The 19,204-nt window shown below is 33.3% G+C and overlaps 1 protein-coding gene across 7 annotated transcripts in view; it reads right to left on the bottom strand.

Annotated features, from left to right (window-relative positions):
* The window catches only part of Lar (tyrosine-protein phosphatase Lar), a 652,517-nt gene that overhangs the window by 72,217 nt on the left and 561,096 nt on the right, over window positions 1-19,204 (bottom strand). For 4 of the 7 annotated variants that reach the window (XM_069846110.1, XM_069846112.1, XM_069846111.1 and 1 more), the window contains 3 exons: window positions 13,300-13,439; window positions 8,197-8,399; window positions 1,183-1,352 (listed from right to left, as the gene is read on the bottom strand). In XM_069846110.1, the coding sequence (XP_069702211.1) occupies window positions 1,183-1,352; window positions 8,197-8,399; window positions 13,300-13,439 (513 nt within the window). Of the gene's footprint in view, window positions 1-1,182; window positions 1,353-8,196; window positions 8,400-13,299; window positions 13,440-14,413; window positions 14,447-19,204 lie in introns of all 7 variants that reach the window. The other 3 variants (XM_069846106.1, XM_069846109.1, XM_069846108.1) reach the window with 1 other exon arrangement.

Here is a 19,204-nt window from a genome sequence, read left to right as displayed (position 1 = left end):
GTTCAAAAATAAGGTGCTTGGAAAAATATTTTGGACTAAGAGGGATGAAGTTATAGGACTTATAGGAGAATGGGAAAAATCACACAACGCAGAACTGCATGCATTGTAACCTATTCTTCATCTACCATAATTAGGAACATTAAATTCAAATGTTTAAGATGGGCATAGCATGTGTCACGTATGGATGAATCCAGAAATGCACATTGAGTGTTAGTTGGAAAACCTGAAGGAAAAAGACTTTTGGGAAGGCCGAGACGTAGATGAGAGGATAATATTGAAATGGATTTGAGGGAGGTGGGATATGATGCTAGGGACTGGATTAATCTTGTTCAGGATAGCGACTGATGACGGGCTTATGTGAGGGCGGCAATGAACCTCTGGGTTCTTTAAAAGCCATTTGTAAATAAGTAAGTGATCTTATACATCAATTTTGATTCAAGGAATCTGATTTCATATGTGGGAACTAATTTTTAAAATGGTAAGTAATTATTCCCATGTCATGCAACCACGGTTTTTTTTTTTTACTTGGTTATTTAGCGTTGTTGAGATTGGTGATAGCGAGATAGTATTGGCGAGATGAGGCCGAGGATTCGCCACAGATTACTTGAGATTTGCATTACAGTTGGGGAAGACCTCGGAAAAAACCCAACCAGGTAATCAGCCTGAGCAGAATCAAACCTGAGCCCAAGCGCAATTCCGGATCAGCAGGTAAGCACCTTAGCCGACAGAAATACGCCGATAGCTCAACCACATTTTGATTTAATTTAATTTCATCTGAGTTAATTCTGTTGGACTGAGATGATGATATTTCATTAACCTGTACGTGATTTCATCCTATATTGTGTGATATGACATAAATATGAAGGGAGAATTTATTACACATCTAACGAAAGCATTTACTTCACTCCTCTACATCTTTAAAACCAATAAAAGGAGAATAGTTCGTTATTCAGAGAGACAATTTCGAAAAAAGAATGTCGTGGCCATTAGTAAATTCAATGACTTTTAGCAAGTTAACTTAACAATGGATTAAAAAATCGTATTTTTCAAATTATGTGATAATCTACTTAAACAAAACTAGCCTTTGCTTTTCATTAATCTGCTGCAAATAGTCAAAATATCAATAAATCTTAATAAACACAGAGAATTCAAATATCTCGAACCATGAAAACATTTACTTACCAAGATCATTTATCTTATGAGAATGGACCATTGTCCCTTTAAACATTTGTTCCTTTAACATTTGGTCCTTAACACCATAACGAAGCCTGTATCCTAGAAGTTCTCCATATGTTTGAGTTGGTTTACCCCACTCCAATTCTATACTGACAGTTGGTTCCCTTTCCAGAACCCTGTAACAACACCATTTCAAAATTAACATAAACAGATTTATATTACATATACACTATACAAAAACAAACTTCAAGACATTTATGTGAATGCTGACATCTATGAGGCTTTTAATTTTTCATGCAAGTAAAGCTATGTGCATAAAGAAGATATTTCAATTAGCGCTTTTAAGAGCCCCTTCAGGCGATGCCACTTATAGAAGCACTGCCACTTGTGAATAATGAATTTAAATGGAGGCCTTCATACACAGCCACAGCCACAGAATGCTGGTGCTGCAGATGTTGGTTTCGCGCTGGTGGCAGCCACTAAAAGTGGCACTTACTGTCGCGATATTGTCGGACCATCGGATCTGTGTCCCTGTAAGATATGCAAACTGAACCCTAATTCCTTCTCAGCCTCGATAATATTTCTCTCCCTGCATTCCTATCTCTCTCCCTTTCTCTCCCCCACTATTCACAATTTTGAGCCTTCTTGCGGGACAGTTTATTTCAGTTTAACAGTTTCATTCAAGCTGGTCTTCTTATGAACAATAGCCTACCAAATTATCTTAAAGAAATATCTGCACATCAGAAATTTAAGAAAGCTCTTTATAAAATTTTAATCAAAAACTGCTTTTACAGTATGAATGAATTTATTGAAAATTGTCATAACTGAATAGAAAAAGAACGCCTTACTTCAAAAAACTTTACTTCCTCTTTTCCAGATCCTGACTTCGAGAAGTATGTCTTCTCATGAAAGACGCGATGGTTGAAATTGACTCCTGACTTCAAGAAATACTGCAAACAGGACTTATAGCCGAAATCGACCGACCTGTAGTTTTCTTCAATCAAGTTCCAAGTTTTTTATATTTGTATTTGTGTTGCATTTAATTATAGTTATTACTTTTATGTATATTATGTAATTAATTATTAGTTTGTAAATATGACATGTCCCATATCATGTATATGATCAGTGGATGTAATAAATGATTATGATTATGATTACACTTGCAGTCCAGTGTTGTCAACTCAACATGAATACTGCAGCATGGTGTCACAGTCTAATACTGTGACGGAGTGGTGAAAAAAATATTATTAAGCAAGTAATAGCATTTTGGGATGAAGAGAAACAAACAGGTCATCTCTTTCCTATAAATAAGGCAACGATAAAAGCAGCTGCGATCACTGGTGAGGCTTATTTTATTTCAATTGATTATGTATTAAAATTACTTACTTAACTAATATTAATACAATATGTTATGCAATTTATATAGGCAGGTCATAGCGCCTAATAAAGAAAATCAGGAGAGAGGGAGTCTGTGCAGGAGATGAAAAGTTAGAATCACCAGGGAAAAACAGACCAAGGGAACCTTTAATTCTTGTAGATCATATGAACCGATGTATATTTTAAGAAGAAAGATACAAGAATTTAATACTTTGTAGAAATAAGTTCCGACAGTGAAGAAATTACTGAAATTACTAAAGGTTGCGAGAGAAGCAATGATTTCCAAGGTTGGAGAGAAACGCTACAGGAAGTGAATCGAGATATGCAATTTAGGTTTAAAAAATGTAGAAATACAAGATGTATTTTGATTGAAAGAAATTATATTGTGGCATGGAGGACCGTTATTTATGACAACGTTTGACGGAAGTTTGGCAACATCCCTATTCGGCAAGGTTTGTGGTCTGCTGTTTGACATGGTCGGAGGAAAGCGGGTGGAATGGAGTAAGTACAGGCATTAACTTTTTCAAGAACGACGACAGCGCTGAAGGGGCACAGATCCGATGGTCCGACAATACAAGGAATTAAATTGTAGGTTTCAGAGGGGCCACAGCCAGGCTCACTACTTTAGTGGAGCGTGAGTGACACAGCTGTAACTCTGCTAACGGAAGACAATTGGGCCACCAATTCCTTACACCACCACGACAGTACAGTCTATTGTGCCACGATTTATTTTTTCTAATTTCATTGGTAATTCCTGCTAGAAGCTCTTGACATGATTTCTTAAACATGCGAAAAAAAAAAAAAAAAACTTTTCATTGTCCTGATGAAAATCATCAAAGTATGAAATAGTCCTCGATTCAGTATTTCCAAAACCAATCGATGGACCCACACTTTTCTTCTATTTTTACGTCTGAGCTATTCCATCTCAAATCGACCGAAATATAGAGAAAATTTACCTTACAATTTCTAAATACAATAAAACTTTGTTTGTACGTAGAGAACTGTGATACAATGCTTTGTGCAAAGTTTGAGGCATCAGAACTTCATAGTGTTTAAATTAAAAATATTTAAATTTATCGTATTTTCATAAAATGAGCAACTTTAAACTGTTGTAGCTCCGAAACCCTTTCACCCAATGATCAAAATCATGGTTTATTTTGGTGCTGAGAAATTAAAGTTTATATTGACATATAAACAGATTTTCTTACTTTTTATGGAAATGGAGACATTTAGATTTTTCCTCATTAAGACACCTTTGCCAAGGAAAAAATATTTTAAAAATATATAGTTAGATTCCACATTGAAAGTACAAATAAACACATATTTTTTTTACTGATGGTATGTTGATAAGAAAGTACTGAAAATATCATTAAAGAAAATAAATAGTACGCGCGTGAACTAACCAGCTGACTGTGAGGCGGGAGCTAGCCGAGGTAAGCAAGACCAGGAGACATAAACACGTGATGTGTCGTCTAGCAGTCATGGCTGTGCTAGCTTTATCACAGGTTTTCATAAACACAGGAGTAAAATGACGCCCAACGCTCGCTTATCTTCAACTCTCGGCCAGTGCATGCGGTACTGCACCGTTCAAGTCTAGGCGTGTGAAAATAATTTATTTAATACCCTCGAAACATATTGCCGTACCACTAAGCAAACAATGCCGAATTCCTCTTAATAATGCAAGGTTTCTTCTCAATATTCTTTTACATTTTTACAAATTCGCAAAAAGCCTAAAAGTAAGTAAAATCAGATTATCTGTCTCTCTGTGTATAATAAAAATAAGGATTACTTCTTAACATAACCTACCAAATGTCAGCTTCAAAATAAGCTCTCGTTCAATGTTCTGCAGTAAATGGTTCCAGAGTTCTGAGCGCTGAAAGAGGCTTGTTTTTATAAAATACGCTAAATTTGTCGCTCAATAATACGAAAACCGTTTGACTTTCGATAGTATATTTTTGAAAATGCACTCTCCTCAGTACCTTGTATAAATAGGGAAAAAATAAGAGTATAAAAAAATGCAAGTTCTTTTACTGATCGATTTCATATGGAATAGCCCATCTATTCTTTTCCCGTATGAGCAAAGTTTTCAAAAGTACATCTCCTTCTATGCCCATGTTCACTGAAAGACTGAAAAATTCTCTACAAAAATTTAGTGTATTAAGCAGTGCCACTAACGTGCGTTCGCAGCACCACTAACACGCATTCACAGAGCCACTAACGTGTCAGTAGTGGCACTGCAAAGTGGTCTTGTCTGAAGAGGCCCTAAACATGTAATTTACTAACAATATAAACTGTAGATGCTCGCTTGTTAAAATCCTCAACATACAAAATAATTTTTGGATAATTTCTTATTAGCAAATCGTCACTGTAGGTAGTGATGGGGATTAGGCCATACAATCCTACTGCAGGCAGAAATCATTAGAAGCATTTGACAGAGCAAATCTTACTTACACTAGCGCAGGTACAATAGTGCCATTTCATTTATATAATTAATATTTTTGTGTGAAAATAATAATAAAAAATATGAGACAGAGCAGAGCTGATTAATATTTTAATATTCAGTTAACTTCTGAAGTACTTACCATGAAGTTCTGTGTAACCTGAAATTGTGTTACCAAAACAAAATGTACAAATTTAATGGAACGAGGACAATGGCTAAATGAAAATATATAGTACATACATTCCATTAATATTTATCATAATATGAAAGGCTTTCAAAATTCAAATAAATATATATAGTGAAACTTACAAAGAAACTAGTATTTTTCTGCTCTGTTCATCTGCAAGCTAAGAATCAGACTTTTGCAACAGCAATAATTATTTTAGTCCATTTACAATTTAAAAAGTTCTAAAGAGAACATATATGAAAATTTCAATATTTACTTTTAGAATTACTGCGATTTTAATCCTAGAAATTATTACCTATTCATAGTGTATACTAACAGAGAATAAGCAATTAAACATTCAAGTTAATTGGTCAATTTCATTTGATATTTCTAAAAACTAGAAGAATACAAATTATCTCCACTTATTGCAATATTAATAGACTAAAGACAATATAATGATAAATTTAGATTTCATTAAAACATTACGATGCCTATATTAAATTACTTCCCTCTGCAGTGTTGCTAGGTCCTACTACAAAACTCGAAATGAATTTCCTCGAATAAAAACTGAAGCTACAATTGATTTACAGTACTTATAATTATTCTATTATCCATTTTGAATCTTGCGTACACTACTTTTAACACTTGAATATAATTAATTGATTAACTAGTGGACTTACTCGTGTTAATTATATAAGATTTGTGTGGCTTACAGCTGTTTCAGTGCTTCACGCACCATCCTCAGAGCCTAACAGGCAGAGAAGTTCGAGATCTCAACACACAGATCAGTTTCAGTACACACACACTACTTGACTCCACTCTTCAACATCTTTCAACAATCAAACACACCCACATAACAGGCAGAGAAGTTCGAGATGACGCCGTGATCTAGTAGGCTCTGAGGATGGTGCGTGAAGCACTGAAACAGCTGTAAGCCGCACAAATCTTACATAATTAACACGAGTAAGTCCACTAGTTAATCAATTAATTATATTCTATTCTGTTAATATTTACATAAAAATATATACATACAATACACTACTGTTTCTACTTTGTTTAGCTACTCCAATGCTGACAATATACCAAGACATCATTTTGTTTTTACAAACATTTCTAATATTAATCTGGCTATACTTTTGGATTAACGGCTGAGATATCAAAATGGTAAACAACAAAGTGTTCGATTTTTAAATGATCAATGAGTTTTTAATAATAATTTGAGTTTTTTTTTTTTTTTTTTGACCGGCCAGAGACCGTTTACCAGAGTTATCTTTTTGTTTTCTGTTTTCGTTTTGCATTTGTTTTCCTTTCGGTTTTACTTAACTAATACAACACAACACCCATGCCCGAGGCGGGACTCGAACCCACAACCCTTCGGACCAAGCGATAGAGACTTGCCGTGTCCTACCGCTTGGGCCATCCGGGCCGGCAAAAATGCGTTGTTGTTTTTTTTTTTATTTTAGTAGGTTATTTTACGACGCTTTATCAACATCTTAGGTTATTTAGCATCTTAATGACATGAAGGTGATAATGCCGGTGAAATGAGTCCGGGGTCCAACACCGAAAGTTTCCCAGCATTTGCTCATATTGGATTGAGGGAAAACCCCGGAAAAAACCTCAATCAGGTAACTTGCCCCAACCGGGAATCGAACCCGGGCCACCTGGTTTTACGGCTAGACGCACTGACCGTTACTCCACAGGTGTGGACATCAGTTTTTTCAGACTAGTTTACTGAATTGACTCTCTCTTCATATGTTGAACAGTGATTATATTTAAATAATTAAATAATTGTATTTTTACTTTATAAATTCTGCAGTGCTCGGGAAAAGTGACGTAAGTCAGCTTCCACAAACCTTTTTTGATAATTTATTGACAATTTACGGAACATCTGCTCGCTTGGAAAAAAAATACATAAGTATTTCTCCCATTACAATAATTCATACAGAAAAAAATCAAATCGACATAAACCAGTGTAAGTTGTCAATAAATTATCAAAAAAGATTTGTGGAAACTGACTTATGTCACTTTTCCCAAGCACTGCAGAATTATAGTCCTAAGTAATTATCTTTACATTTCTAATATATTCAGCTTAACTGATAACTTAGATAAGTTTCAATAATAGTATTTCACATTATTATTATTATTATTATTATTATTATTATTATTATTATTATTACTATTACTACTGTTATTACTTATGCATTTGTATTAATTGCAGATCTGGTTAAGTGGAAGAGAATCCCATAAGGCCTTAACTCTGCCAGATAAAATAAAATAAAATAAAATTTATGATGATGATGATGATGATGATTATTATTATTATTATTATTATTATTATTATTATTATTATTATTATTATTATTAGCCTATCATGATTAACCTACAACACAAATGAGCATTTTTTCTTAGTTTGCTTATATGGTGTGCGCTAATTTTGTAAATATAGTTAAGAAAAATTCTAGTTATTAAAACTTTATTAATTAGAATTCACACTTCACATACTGCAACGCCTATTGTAGGCAGCTGTTATGGAGATGATTTGTATTAAGAAAATTGTCTAAATTAGCTATGATCATAGTTATAATTTGCAGTAAAAAAGGAATAACAATGTGATTGATTATCCTATCCTCACTCACTGATACCCAAGCAACAAAGGAGAGGAAAAATACGTGAATCATAAGAATATGCCCAGTTAATGAACAAGACACTTGGACTTAGTGCAAAAATAATTTAAAAAAAAACATATAGTTTCAAGTCAGAATAAGAGTATTTGATGTATGACTATACAAAAACATTGAAAATACAAAGACAGGAAAACTAATGAAATCACAATAAAGTAGAGCTATGTATTCTGTTACAGGAGCAAATCTTTAAGAACAGCAGACATGGCAACACTAACCACATGAGTAATTTTGAGTATTAACATAATAATATAATCTCTGTATAAGAGATCAACACAGTCGGCAGTATATGAATTTTGTGTTGCCATGTATTTAAGACAATTATTAATTAGTATTATTAAGAAGTTTACACTCACTTCAGATTTACAGTTGGTCTATTTGGAACACCACCTGGTGTTTTAACAGTAATTGGTGTACTGCGATCGCCGTCACCCTTTCTGGTAAGAGCTGCCACTTGTACAGAGTACTTGGTGTCTGGCTGTAGTCCAGTTACATTCAACTCCTGGGCATTTCCGTCCAGAACGTCGAATCTCATTGGATCGTTGAGCAAGCTTTGTCCCTGAAAATAATTAATTCATTAATTACATTAAAATTAAAAGATTGTTATTAAATGGGTTTATCATTTGAAATGGAATCTTTCTCCATTATAAATTACATTTCTTCTTATAATGTAATATTCCTAATTTTGTTTAAGTTACCAGTACACTAATAATGGCGCATTGTATGCAAATTAGAATTTATATTGAATTACGAAAATTTCAACTGCTTTATGAATTATGGTACAAGACAGGATTTTACATGAATTCGACATTGTAAAGATTGATGTGTATAGGCGATAGAACTCCCACGCTTTCTTCGCCTCAGCACTGAAAGCAAGCGATATGATGACATCATTCTACAAACTTTTATTTCAAACTATCCATGCCCATGTGCTTCACTGCACTTGTTACAAACAGATTTTTTTCTCAGAATGGTTCAGTAACTTACGATATGAAAGGGATTAAGCATTTTTAAACAAAACTTAAAATCAACTTACATTAGAATACGAAGATTTATCAAATTCCCGGTGTTTTAAGAAATGTTGAAGAAAAAACGTTTTTGACAAAACTATTTATTTTTTAATTCTCGGTTAGTTTATTTATTTGATGGTTTCAAAAATAATATTTCTGTATTATTTATCATTACCGGCAAGCCGACAAGAATCAATAACTTAGGAATTACACATCCTATCTTAAGCCTGCTCATGGATTTTTTTTTTGTTATTTTACGACGCTGTATCAACATCTAGGTTATTTAGCGTCTGAATGATATGAAGGTGATAATGCCGGTGAAATGAGTCCGGGGTCTAGCACCGAAAGTTACCCAGCATTTGCTCGTATTGGGTTGAGGGAAAACCCCGGAAAAAACCTCAACCAGGTAACTTGCCCCGACTGGGATTCGAACCCGGGCCACCTGGTTTCGCAGCCAGACGCGCTGACCGTTACTCCACAGGTGTGGACTCCTGCTCATGGATTATAATTATAATTATTATTACAATCAAGATTATTATTATTATTATTATTATTATTATTATGATCAAGATTATTATTATTATTATTATTATTACGATCAAGATTATTATTATTATTATTACGATCAAGATTATTATTATTATTATTATTATTATTATTATTATTATTATTTTATGTATGGCATTCTCTATCTATAGTCCTGTCGCTCTAATTTCCGGCAGCCAATCGCGTTGCAGGTCGGCTACATTTAAACGTGTGCGTCTTGTGATTCGCGGATTCATTTCTTAAGGCTCGATAAATACTTAATATAATCGCCCGCCATTTTAGCTCTCTCGCTGGCGTTCGCAGAAAGCACACGAAGACGTTATTTGCCGCTCAATTATTTGCTGAATTACATTGCGTTTGATTTAATATCATAGGAGCTACGACGTGATAATGTTTAACGGTGTGGCAAATAGATTCCTCGTATGGTAGCTCGGTAACATAAGAACAAAAATGGCGAACGATACTACCTACCTAGACTTTATAGAGCCTTCACTTTCTAAGACGTAAGCAAAGAGGCAGAGTCAAGCCGCCGGAAATAACAGAGTCTAGACTATAGGATTCTATCCCCCCCTTTATCAGAAATCTTAATTCGCACCTGCTTTAAAGTCATTACTGTACAAAATCTTGCTGCTTTTTGCTATGGACAATCCACAGATTGGGTATAGACAATCGAGTTCCTACTGTATTCCATAGGCCTATTCTTAAAAATGTTCGTAAAATGCTGTTTCCTGCATAAAATAGGCTCTTTTTATGATAATGGAGAATAAATTTTTAATTTTTTTTATTTACTAATATTGGTCATGTATGTAAATTAAGGGGAGAGGATGGTAATTTTTTAAACTTTTTTCCTATTTGGTGTAAAATATTAATTTTTTGTATGTAGAGAGCTCATGGCTATAGCAACTCAACCAAATATAAATATTTTGAAAAAATTATTTGGGAGCCAGATTTGAAAAAAAAATGTACCCAATGCAGGATTTTACTAAACTCGATATATCTAAGCCATTTTTAAAGATAAATTCAAACACTATGTTACAATTTATTTGTAAAAGCACGCTCTACAGACTGTCTGTAACAGAATTTTGATATTAGTTGCTACATTTGTAAAATAAATAATTAAAATTTAATAACATTTTTTTTATTTTCTTTCTTGCAAACAGAGAGACTTATTTTTAAAATGAAATCAATTAGGGAAATTCCGTTACAGAGAAAATTTCCTAGTAGTCTAGAGAATGTGTATCCTAAATTTCATTCATATATCTTTAATAGTTCAAAAATTATATCGATTTTTGTCTGGCAATGTAGCAAAAAAATAAAGTTCCAGAAACAGAAATCAAAGGGGGCGTGATTTAATAATCCAGAGCGCAGGAACTTTAAAAATGGCGTCTGAACATCCAATAAGGGCACAGATACCCACAAAATGTTATACAATGTATTCCACACACATCACAGAGTATTTTAAAGAAAAATTTGGTTTTGAAAAAAAAAAATGAAGTTCCGGAAACAACAAACAAAGGGCGGTGTGATTTAAAAATTCAGAGCGCAGGAAGTTTAAAAATGGCGTCTCAACAACCGATAAGGGCACAAATACCCACAAAATATTATACAATGTATTCTACACATATCACAGAGTATTTTAAGGAAAAAAAAATTGTTTTTTGAAAATTTATTTTTCACCAAAAAATACCATCCTCTTCCCTTAAGTGGGGTGTGCAGTAGCATCGCAGTTAAGGTGTAACGTTGCAAGCCAGAAGGTCGTGGGTTTGATTCCCGATGGCGTCATGAATTTTTCAAATGACCTATTCCTTCCAGTCGGATTATGGCCCTGGGGTCTACTCAGCCTCTAACAGAAATGAGTACCAGGGTCATTTTCTTGAGGGTGAAGGCGGTGGGCATGTAGGGCCGCCATCCCTATTGCCATTAAATGCTGGTTGTCTGAAAAGGTGGGAGCCTTAATATTTCGCTACCCTGTGAATAGATTTACTTTATTTTTATGTAAATTAAGTTCATAAATAGCTGGGACAAAGTGTACCACATTTTGTAATTTATCTGGATGAAAGCAATTATTTATGATACTTTCTTATAGAAAGAAACTTTTTTTAGAAACCGTTATTTATTAATTGAGGCATAAGCCGGAAAATGGGCCCATAGGTCTATAGGTCCTTTTTGGGAGAATGTTAAATTCGATTCTCCGTTTAAAAATCTACTTGCTTACGTAGTTTCGTTTCAATATCTTGTAAACAGAGGGCAGGGTAGCTAATTGAACCCATACACCCTTGTGTAGTTGTGGAACACAGCAAACATCAGTGAAGATGATCCTCAAAGTGAGTGTGAGTCCACCCAGGATGTGCACTGAAGTGTAAACTGGACTCTGAAGATAAGCCTTGAAGTGAGTGTGAATCCATTCCCGATTAATACTAAATAACCTGTAACCTGTATTCTGTACCCAACAGATATTCTTTATTTTTACGTTTTCGGTACAGTACAATTTATGACGTAACTATGAGATATTATGTAAGAAATATAATTTTAGTAAAATTATTTTGAACTTGTAAACTTCTATAATGTTCGTTGTCCAATAGTGATGTTTAATTTTTGCTAAAATATAATCATATTGAAAGTATTTTGATAAAATAAACTTGTTTTCTTGAAAAGGGGCCTATAAAATGCTCTAATAAAATATAACACTATTAAAGTCGGAATGCATTATTGAACAAAAATTTGTAGACAAATATTACTGTAACAGTACCGGTATGCAAATTGTTATTTTTAAAAAGTGAATTCAAATCGCAATTACATAAAAACAAATCTTTCAATCTTTGTTTTTTTCGAAACATGATTTATATAAATAATTGATTAAATGGCGATCTTACTCGTGTTAATTATGTAAGCGTGTGCGGCTTACAGCTGTTTCGGTGATATTCAACACCATCCTCAGAGCCTACTAGATCTTGGCACTATCTCAACTTCACTCCCTGTTGTGTGGGTGCGTTCGTGTGATGAAGAGTTGTATCAAATAGTGTGTGTGTTCTGAAATTGATCTGTGTGTTGAGAATTTGATTGGGGTGTGTTTTAGTGTGTCTGTACATTTCATATTGTTCTAGTGTGTTGAGTTTTTGGGTTGTATGTGTAGGATTTCCATGTCTGTATTTATGCTATTGTATGTGTGGTTAGCATTAGTTATGTGTTCGGTATATGTAGATGCATTGTGTCCTCTGGTTATTGCTTTAATGTGTTCTTTGTATCGAGTTTGGAATGATCTGCCTGTTTGTCCAATGTAGAAACTGTCGCAACTATTGCATGTGAGTTTGTATATGCCTGTGAGGTTGTATTTATTTGTTTGTGTTGTTTGTGTGTTGAGATGTCTTTGTAGTGTGTTTTCTGTTCTGTATGCTATGTTGTATTTCTGTTTTCTGTATGAGGATGCGATCTTGTGTGTGTTTTTGTGTTTGTACTATGTTAGTGTGATGTATTTCTTGTGTTTGTGTTGTATTTTTGTGTTTGTTGAGTTTCTGTTTTGTCTTCTTTATGATGTTGTCTATTATGTTTGGGTTGTAACCATTTTCTTGTGCTATGTATTTGATTGTGTTCACTTCTTCATTGTAGTGTTGTTGGCTCATGGGTATGTTGAGTACCGTAATCTGTGTACCATTGTCCTGAATGCAGCATGTTTGTGTTGTGTGGGGTGATTAAATGTGTTGTGTATGTGTGTGGTGGTGGTGGTTGGTTTTCTGTATACTTTGAAGGTGTGTTTGTTGTCTACTAAGTAGTGTACGAAAGATTCAACATGGGACATGATTTTTGCCTATGGGCCCTTTTTCCGGGTACTGCCTCAATTATATTCTACCCTTTACTTTAACGTAAATTCGCTTTGTGCAAGTAATAAAGTTACTGCTTACAAACCTCTTCTTTTGTTTCTTGAACGTGTATGTGATAACCGCGGATGATACCATTACGTTCTTTTTCCAAAGGAGGTCGCCACTGAACACGAATTGCAGTTGAGTTGATAAAAGTTGCTCGTACATCCTGAGGGTCCCCTGGGACTGCAATCAACCACCATATAAAGTTCACACATCCATATTACATGCAGATAAAACCAACACTCCTAAATAAATTACCACACATTCCTCCAGTCATTCTTTGTAATTATATTACAAGAATCAAGAATATCTACTTTTGAATGAAATTGCAATAGGAAGAGACTAAGTTTTATCTTGAGACTTTCTTATTATTTTACTATTTCATATCTGTACTGAATTATTAAGTTATCACATGCTATATTTCTTCTCTCAAATACTCTGGTACAACTAAAATTTATCTCGCTCATTATAAGGAAAATTGAAAGTTTATATTGCATTTAGAAAACTGCTCTATTTCTAGCACACACCATCCTTAAACAAGAGGTAACTCAAAAGCCACACTCAAAACATCACCTGCTCTTTTGTTCTTTACAATACCTTTGTTCCACTCCTTGCTTTGGGGAATGTCCAATGAGAAACATTCATCACTACAAGAAACATAAAGATGTCCTCTTAGCTACTTTCGCTAAGGGGTCTTAATATTTGTATTCAGTTAAGTACATTATTTCTTGATGAAGAGTTCAAATGTTCATGAAAACTGAAACATCAACTGACTTTATCTTTATTTTTTTGTAGATATTTATTTTTAAACATTTGAATACCAACACATTTACAACATACCCTTCAATTCTTTAACCATTATGAACAAAGATCTGTCAACAGAGAAGATGAAGAACGTACCTTATTGTCTTAATGAGATGGCAAGACTACGACTACTTTTGTGAACAGAACTGAAGAAGAGAAAAGAGTGCCAGTAAAAATGAAAAAAGAAAAAAATCCATACCTGGAAAAGCCAGTATTACAAAAAAAGAAAAACTACCAAAAATACTACGACAGAAAAAGTATATATATTTCCAAATACTTTCTAAAAGCTCTACGGCACACAAAATATTGAATCTAAGATCCACACAACGAAGAAGTGTTAGTGGCATACTCACTGAGCTTGGTAGTGCGATCGGTAGAGCGACCGGCTGTAGCAACAGTTAGTCACGGGAAAAAGTGGAAAAAAATTGTAATGTAAGTGAGAAAAGTATTTGTTCTTCTTTTCTACATAGCAAAAAATGTTTTGTTTCTCAGGTAAAATATTTCTCTTTTGTGTGAAAATGTTTTTTCCCCTCTCTGGTCACCGGCAAAATATATTGTTGTGGCTGTGATGGTAGTAGTTGTTGCTGTGGTAGTTGTTTTGTCTGCTACAAAAAGAGGCATCAGGTGTGTGGAAGTTTTATTTGTTTCCTCCTCTGATCAGAGGGAAATTTATTTCATCAAAAAACAAAGTAAAAAATTTATTGTTTTTATTAGATGTTTGAAGGAAAAAAGTTGTGGCTAGCATGCACAAGTTATATACTGCACAGATATAGAGCTACAATAGTGGGGTGTAAAACCAAGTGACGAAGAGGAACTAGGATTTAAACAGGGTAAATATAAATAAAAATTATAATTAAATTAACTGAAAAAAGGGGAAAGGACCAAATGTATGAACCTAAAATTATAATAACTGCACAAAAGGAATTTTGGAATATATTATGAACAACGGCAGGAAACTTGGTTATATGTAGGAGAATGGGGAAGAGAATTCAAACGAAACTGATAAATGAAACTAAAATAGAAGGAAAAAAAAAATTCTAGAAGCAAATTACTTATTATTTCACACACGCACACACACATACGCACGTTCACGCGCATATTTATATTTACAAAAAATCCCAAACCTGTTATAAAAAATACTAGCGTCACACGCACACACATCATTATGACGTACACACTAGCATCCAAATTCAAGAGAATGTCCGACCCACTGAAGCATTTCTATTTTATTGTTACTGTGCAACGTATAACTTACTACAGGACTACGCACAATCAACCACATAATTCTAGAAAGTTCCACAGGCTGTGACCATAAGATAATCAACTCATTTAAGTGCGATTGAACTGAGAGGGTTACATTCCTTCAGTCACAACACTCAACCTTATTCACAGGCTGTCTACTGTCTTATTTCCTTGTTAATTTGTTTACTTCACTTTCAAAAGCAATAGCATAACATTATTATATTAGAATACAAGTTAACTTTTAAGTCTAACAACAAATTAATTTATATTAGTACATGAATATCCTACATCTTCTCCTTTAATCATATCAAACATAGATGACATGAATGTCTAGAACATAATCAGTTATAGAACAGATACAATGCCATCAGCTATTAGCAATGAAATATAATTTCAGATATTTTTTGTTATATGAAGAGACAGGTGTTTCACAGAAAAGACTGTTTTTTTTATTATTTACTAGCCATACCCGTGCGCTCCGCTGCACCCGTTAGAAATAAATATAAAGTAATTACATAATTAAAATAGGACGTTTGATCCAGGGAACATTCATGTTTCATAAAAGGATAAATCGTTTAATATGTTACTTAATTTAAATTGCATCCAAATAATTAAAATGCGATCATTTTGGTCCAGAGACACTCATTTGGTGCAATGACAATTCCTTTAACATGTTTCATAATTTTTATTACATGCAATCATAGTTTAATGAACACTGACATCATTTAGATTTAATGTGTATATTTTATTTCACTTGTTATAGGTTTCCATTGAATTATGGTAATAACTTAATTTTAACCCTTGTTTTCTACATATTCAGCAAATGGCGCTTAGCCCACTATGGTTCTGAACCCTTCAAATAACTTAAATTATATAATATAATATAATATAATTTATTTTATATTAAGATCAGAAGTTACTGTGATAACATTATAGCATTATGTCCATCTAGAGAAACTACACTTTCCAATGGTGAAATAATAATTAATTATACAAATCTATTAATTTAGCTTCCGATATTACTTCATACAAACACAGAAACATTCTCTGTAGGCTATCTTTCATAGCTTTCGATTGTTGCTGTCCAAGGCCCCTTATAGACGAAGTCATTTGTTTTTTAATTCATTACACGGCCTTAGATGGCAGTTATTTTAATTTTAAAACTCATTTATCTCATTAAATATCAGTCCTATCAAAATTTTTCAAGGAATAAAACTTATCGCAAATTATGTTTAAAGAAACTTTTGTTATGTAACATTTTTCACAAAAATCAATAATAAGCAAGATATTTCGATTTATTTAATTCAGGCCGCCTTATAACCCCCCTTTTAAATAATGTATTTTGAATGCCATATATCCTAAAATCTAAGTTACAACGAACATAATTTGTATTCCAATTTTCATCGAAATCCGTTCAGCCATTATCGCGTGAAAAGGTAACAAACAAACATACATACAGACAGACAGACAGACAAACAAAAATTTCAAAAAAGCGATTTTCGGTTTCAGGGTGGTTAATTATATATGTCAGGACCAATTATTTTTGGAAAATCGAAAATTACCAGAAAAATTTCGGCTACAGATTTATTATTAGTATAGATTTATCAAAACGATAACAGCTCTCTGTATTAACAGGCTGCCACAAAGACAGAGCGTATTGTACAATAAACTGTTGAAAGTTACTGTTACGATTTAAATATTATATTACAGGCCTATAAGAAAATATTAAATTTATTGTACCTGTATTTCAGCTGAACATTTTCTAATTAATTAAACCTTCAAATTTTACATCTACATTATGAAACACACACGAAAATAAATTGTTTAATATTGGATATTTCCTAAGTTTATAATTCATAAGAATATTTACATTAACTTTTTTTCACATATTGCAATTTATATATTTACTTTCATACAAACATTACCGTTACAGATTAATAGCAAATATGTAATTATATAAGAATGAAAATCTTACTTAGAAACGCATTCCAAAGTTTTCAATTTTCAATTAAATCAGATAGAAATACTTTAATTAAAATTGCAACTCATTATACAGATTATATTGAAATGGCAATTAATTTGTATGTGGCACATAAATATATTTCTTGGTAACTTCTAAAGAAAAATGTAGTGATCATTAATTTATTATGTTTCACAAAATATTTTTAAATAAAGAATTTTTCCGAGATCTTATTTTCATCTCGCTATGCTACAATACAGTAAATATAAAATACTGTGATGTCATTAACCGGAATGACCAAAGATCTGCTAAAATAAATTTGTGTACGTTTGCTTTGAAATACATTTTTCATATGAGACCCAAGTGTCATAACTACCTACCATATTGGCCTGAATATACTATGACCTCGAATGTGATATGACCCAAGTTTTCAGATGTTCCATATGGAAAAATAAATATAACTCAATATAATACGTCCTACACATTGCCAAATCCAGGGAGGAGTTAAGGGGGGGCTTTAGCCCCCCCCACACTTGAGCCGATATAACAATAGTTATATTAAGTTCACAGAGGTACTTTACTTTGATGAAAATAACCCCAACATATGTATGTCACCAAAGCATTTGCTACAGAGATCATACACCCCCTGTATAGCAACTAGTGGACTCGTCCTAGCAGCAGCCAGGAGTGGCGAGTGGCAACAATAGTGATAAAAAAAAGTTAGCTCCCTCCTTTCAGGGAATCCTGGATCCGCCACTGGTCCTACACTTCGAAAATGTTATAGAATAAAAAACTTACAAATTTAAAACTATTTACAAGTTTTCAGTTCCAGTATCCATCCTCTTCTGGTTATTACTCCCAGTCTTCCTCTTCTTCTGCATCATCATCATCATCATCATCATCATCATCATCATCTTGTTCTTCTTAGTTTGGGTAGTTTCCTCTTTAATGCATGATTATTAGAAACTGATTTCCAATAGTTTTAACTTTTTTTTTATGAGACTACTTTAGTATTCAAACTTTAACATAAGTTAAACAAATAACTTATTTCGGATTTGATAGTTAAAAGAAATAACATTCATTATAGGTACCTCTACAGTATTAATATTTAACTATGCATTACTACAGACAGGTAGGCCTTTTTCTACTATCAGTGAAAGTGTTGCTGGGCAACGTGTGTGAATCAGTTGGTATAGTTCATGCATCCTATAAAGTAGACTTCTTTACAACTGAAAACAATTAGGCTGTGATTTACAATATGAGTGCGGTTTTGACATGGGTGCATTTATGGGGGTGGCAGAAACATCGTACTAGATCCGGACCAATCATTATGTTTCATCCTAAACACATATCACAGGCCTGCGATGAAAAACTTTAGCTTTCCTTTATGTATTCGTGTGTGCTGAAGCCAGAAATTACATAAAAAATGGCACATCAAGCACCATTTTACACAAAACTACGAGTATATTTTATGTTTTATAGTATTAATATAACAATGATTCTGCTGCATCCGTAACTCAGTTCTCTAATATAAAATTTTGTACTAACCTGTTGAAGAGCATCCGAAACATAATTCAGAAGGCTGTGTGATATAGAAAATGGAAGTCCTGAAGAGTTTACCATTTTGAACTCAATAATTTAAATTTAATAAGAGATTTAGGATTACCCAAGGAAGAAGTTGAGCTCTTTTGCTCCAGATTAAAAGAAAAGAATTTGCTGGCATCAGGAACATCTCTTCATTGATACAGGATAGAGAATAGGAATTTACTCCCTACATTTCATAAGAGGGTGCCTTAGTATCTAGAAATTTATGTCTATATATCTGAAAAATTCGTTATTTCTTAATAGAGTCAACAATAAAAATAATCTATATTAATTCATATTTCATAAAGGAATACTGAAGAGGTAAAACCCATAAGCTTTTTTAAAACACCAAAATCTT

Source organism: Periplaneta americana, chromosome 14, assembly GCF_040183065.1.
Source record: "Periplaneta americana isolate PAMFEO1 chromosome 14, P.americana_PAMFEO1_priV1, whole genome shotgun sequence".
In the NCBI taxonomy this organism is placed as follows: Eukaryota; Metazoa; Arthropoda; class Insecta; order Blattodea; family Blattidae; genus Periplaneta; species Periplaneta americana.
The sequence above is the reverse complement of the archived record's forward strand: the minus strand, read 5'-3'. Positions and strand labels throughout refer to the sequence as shown.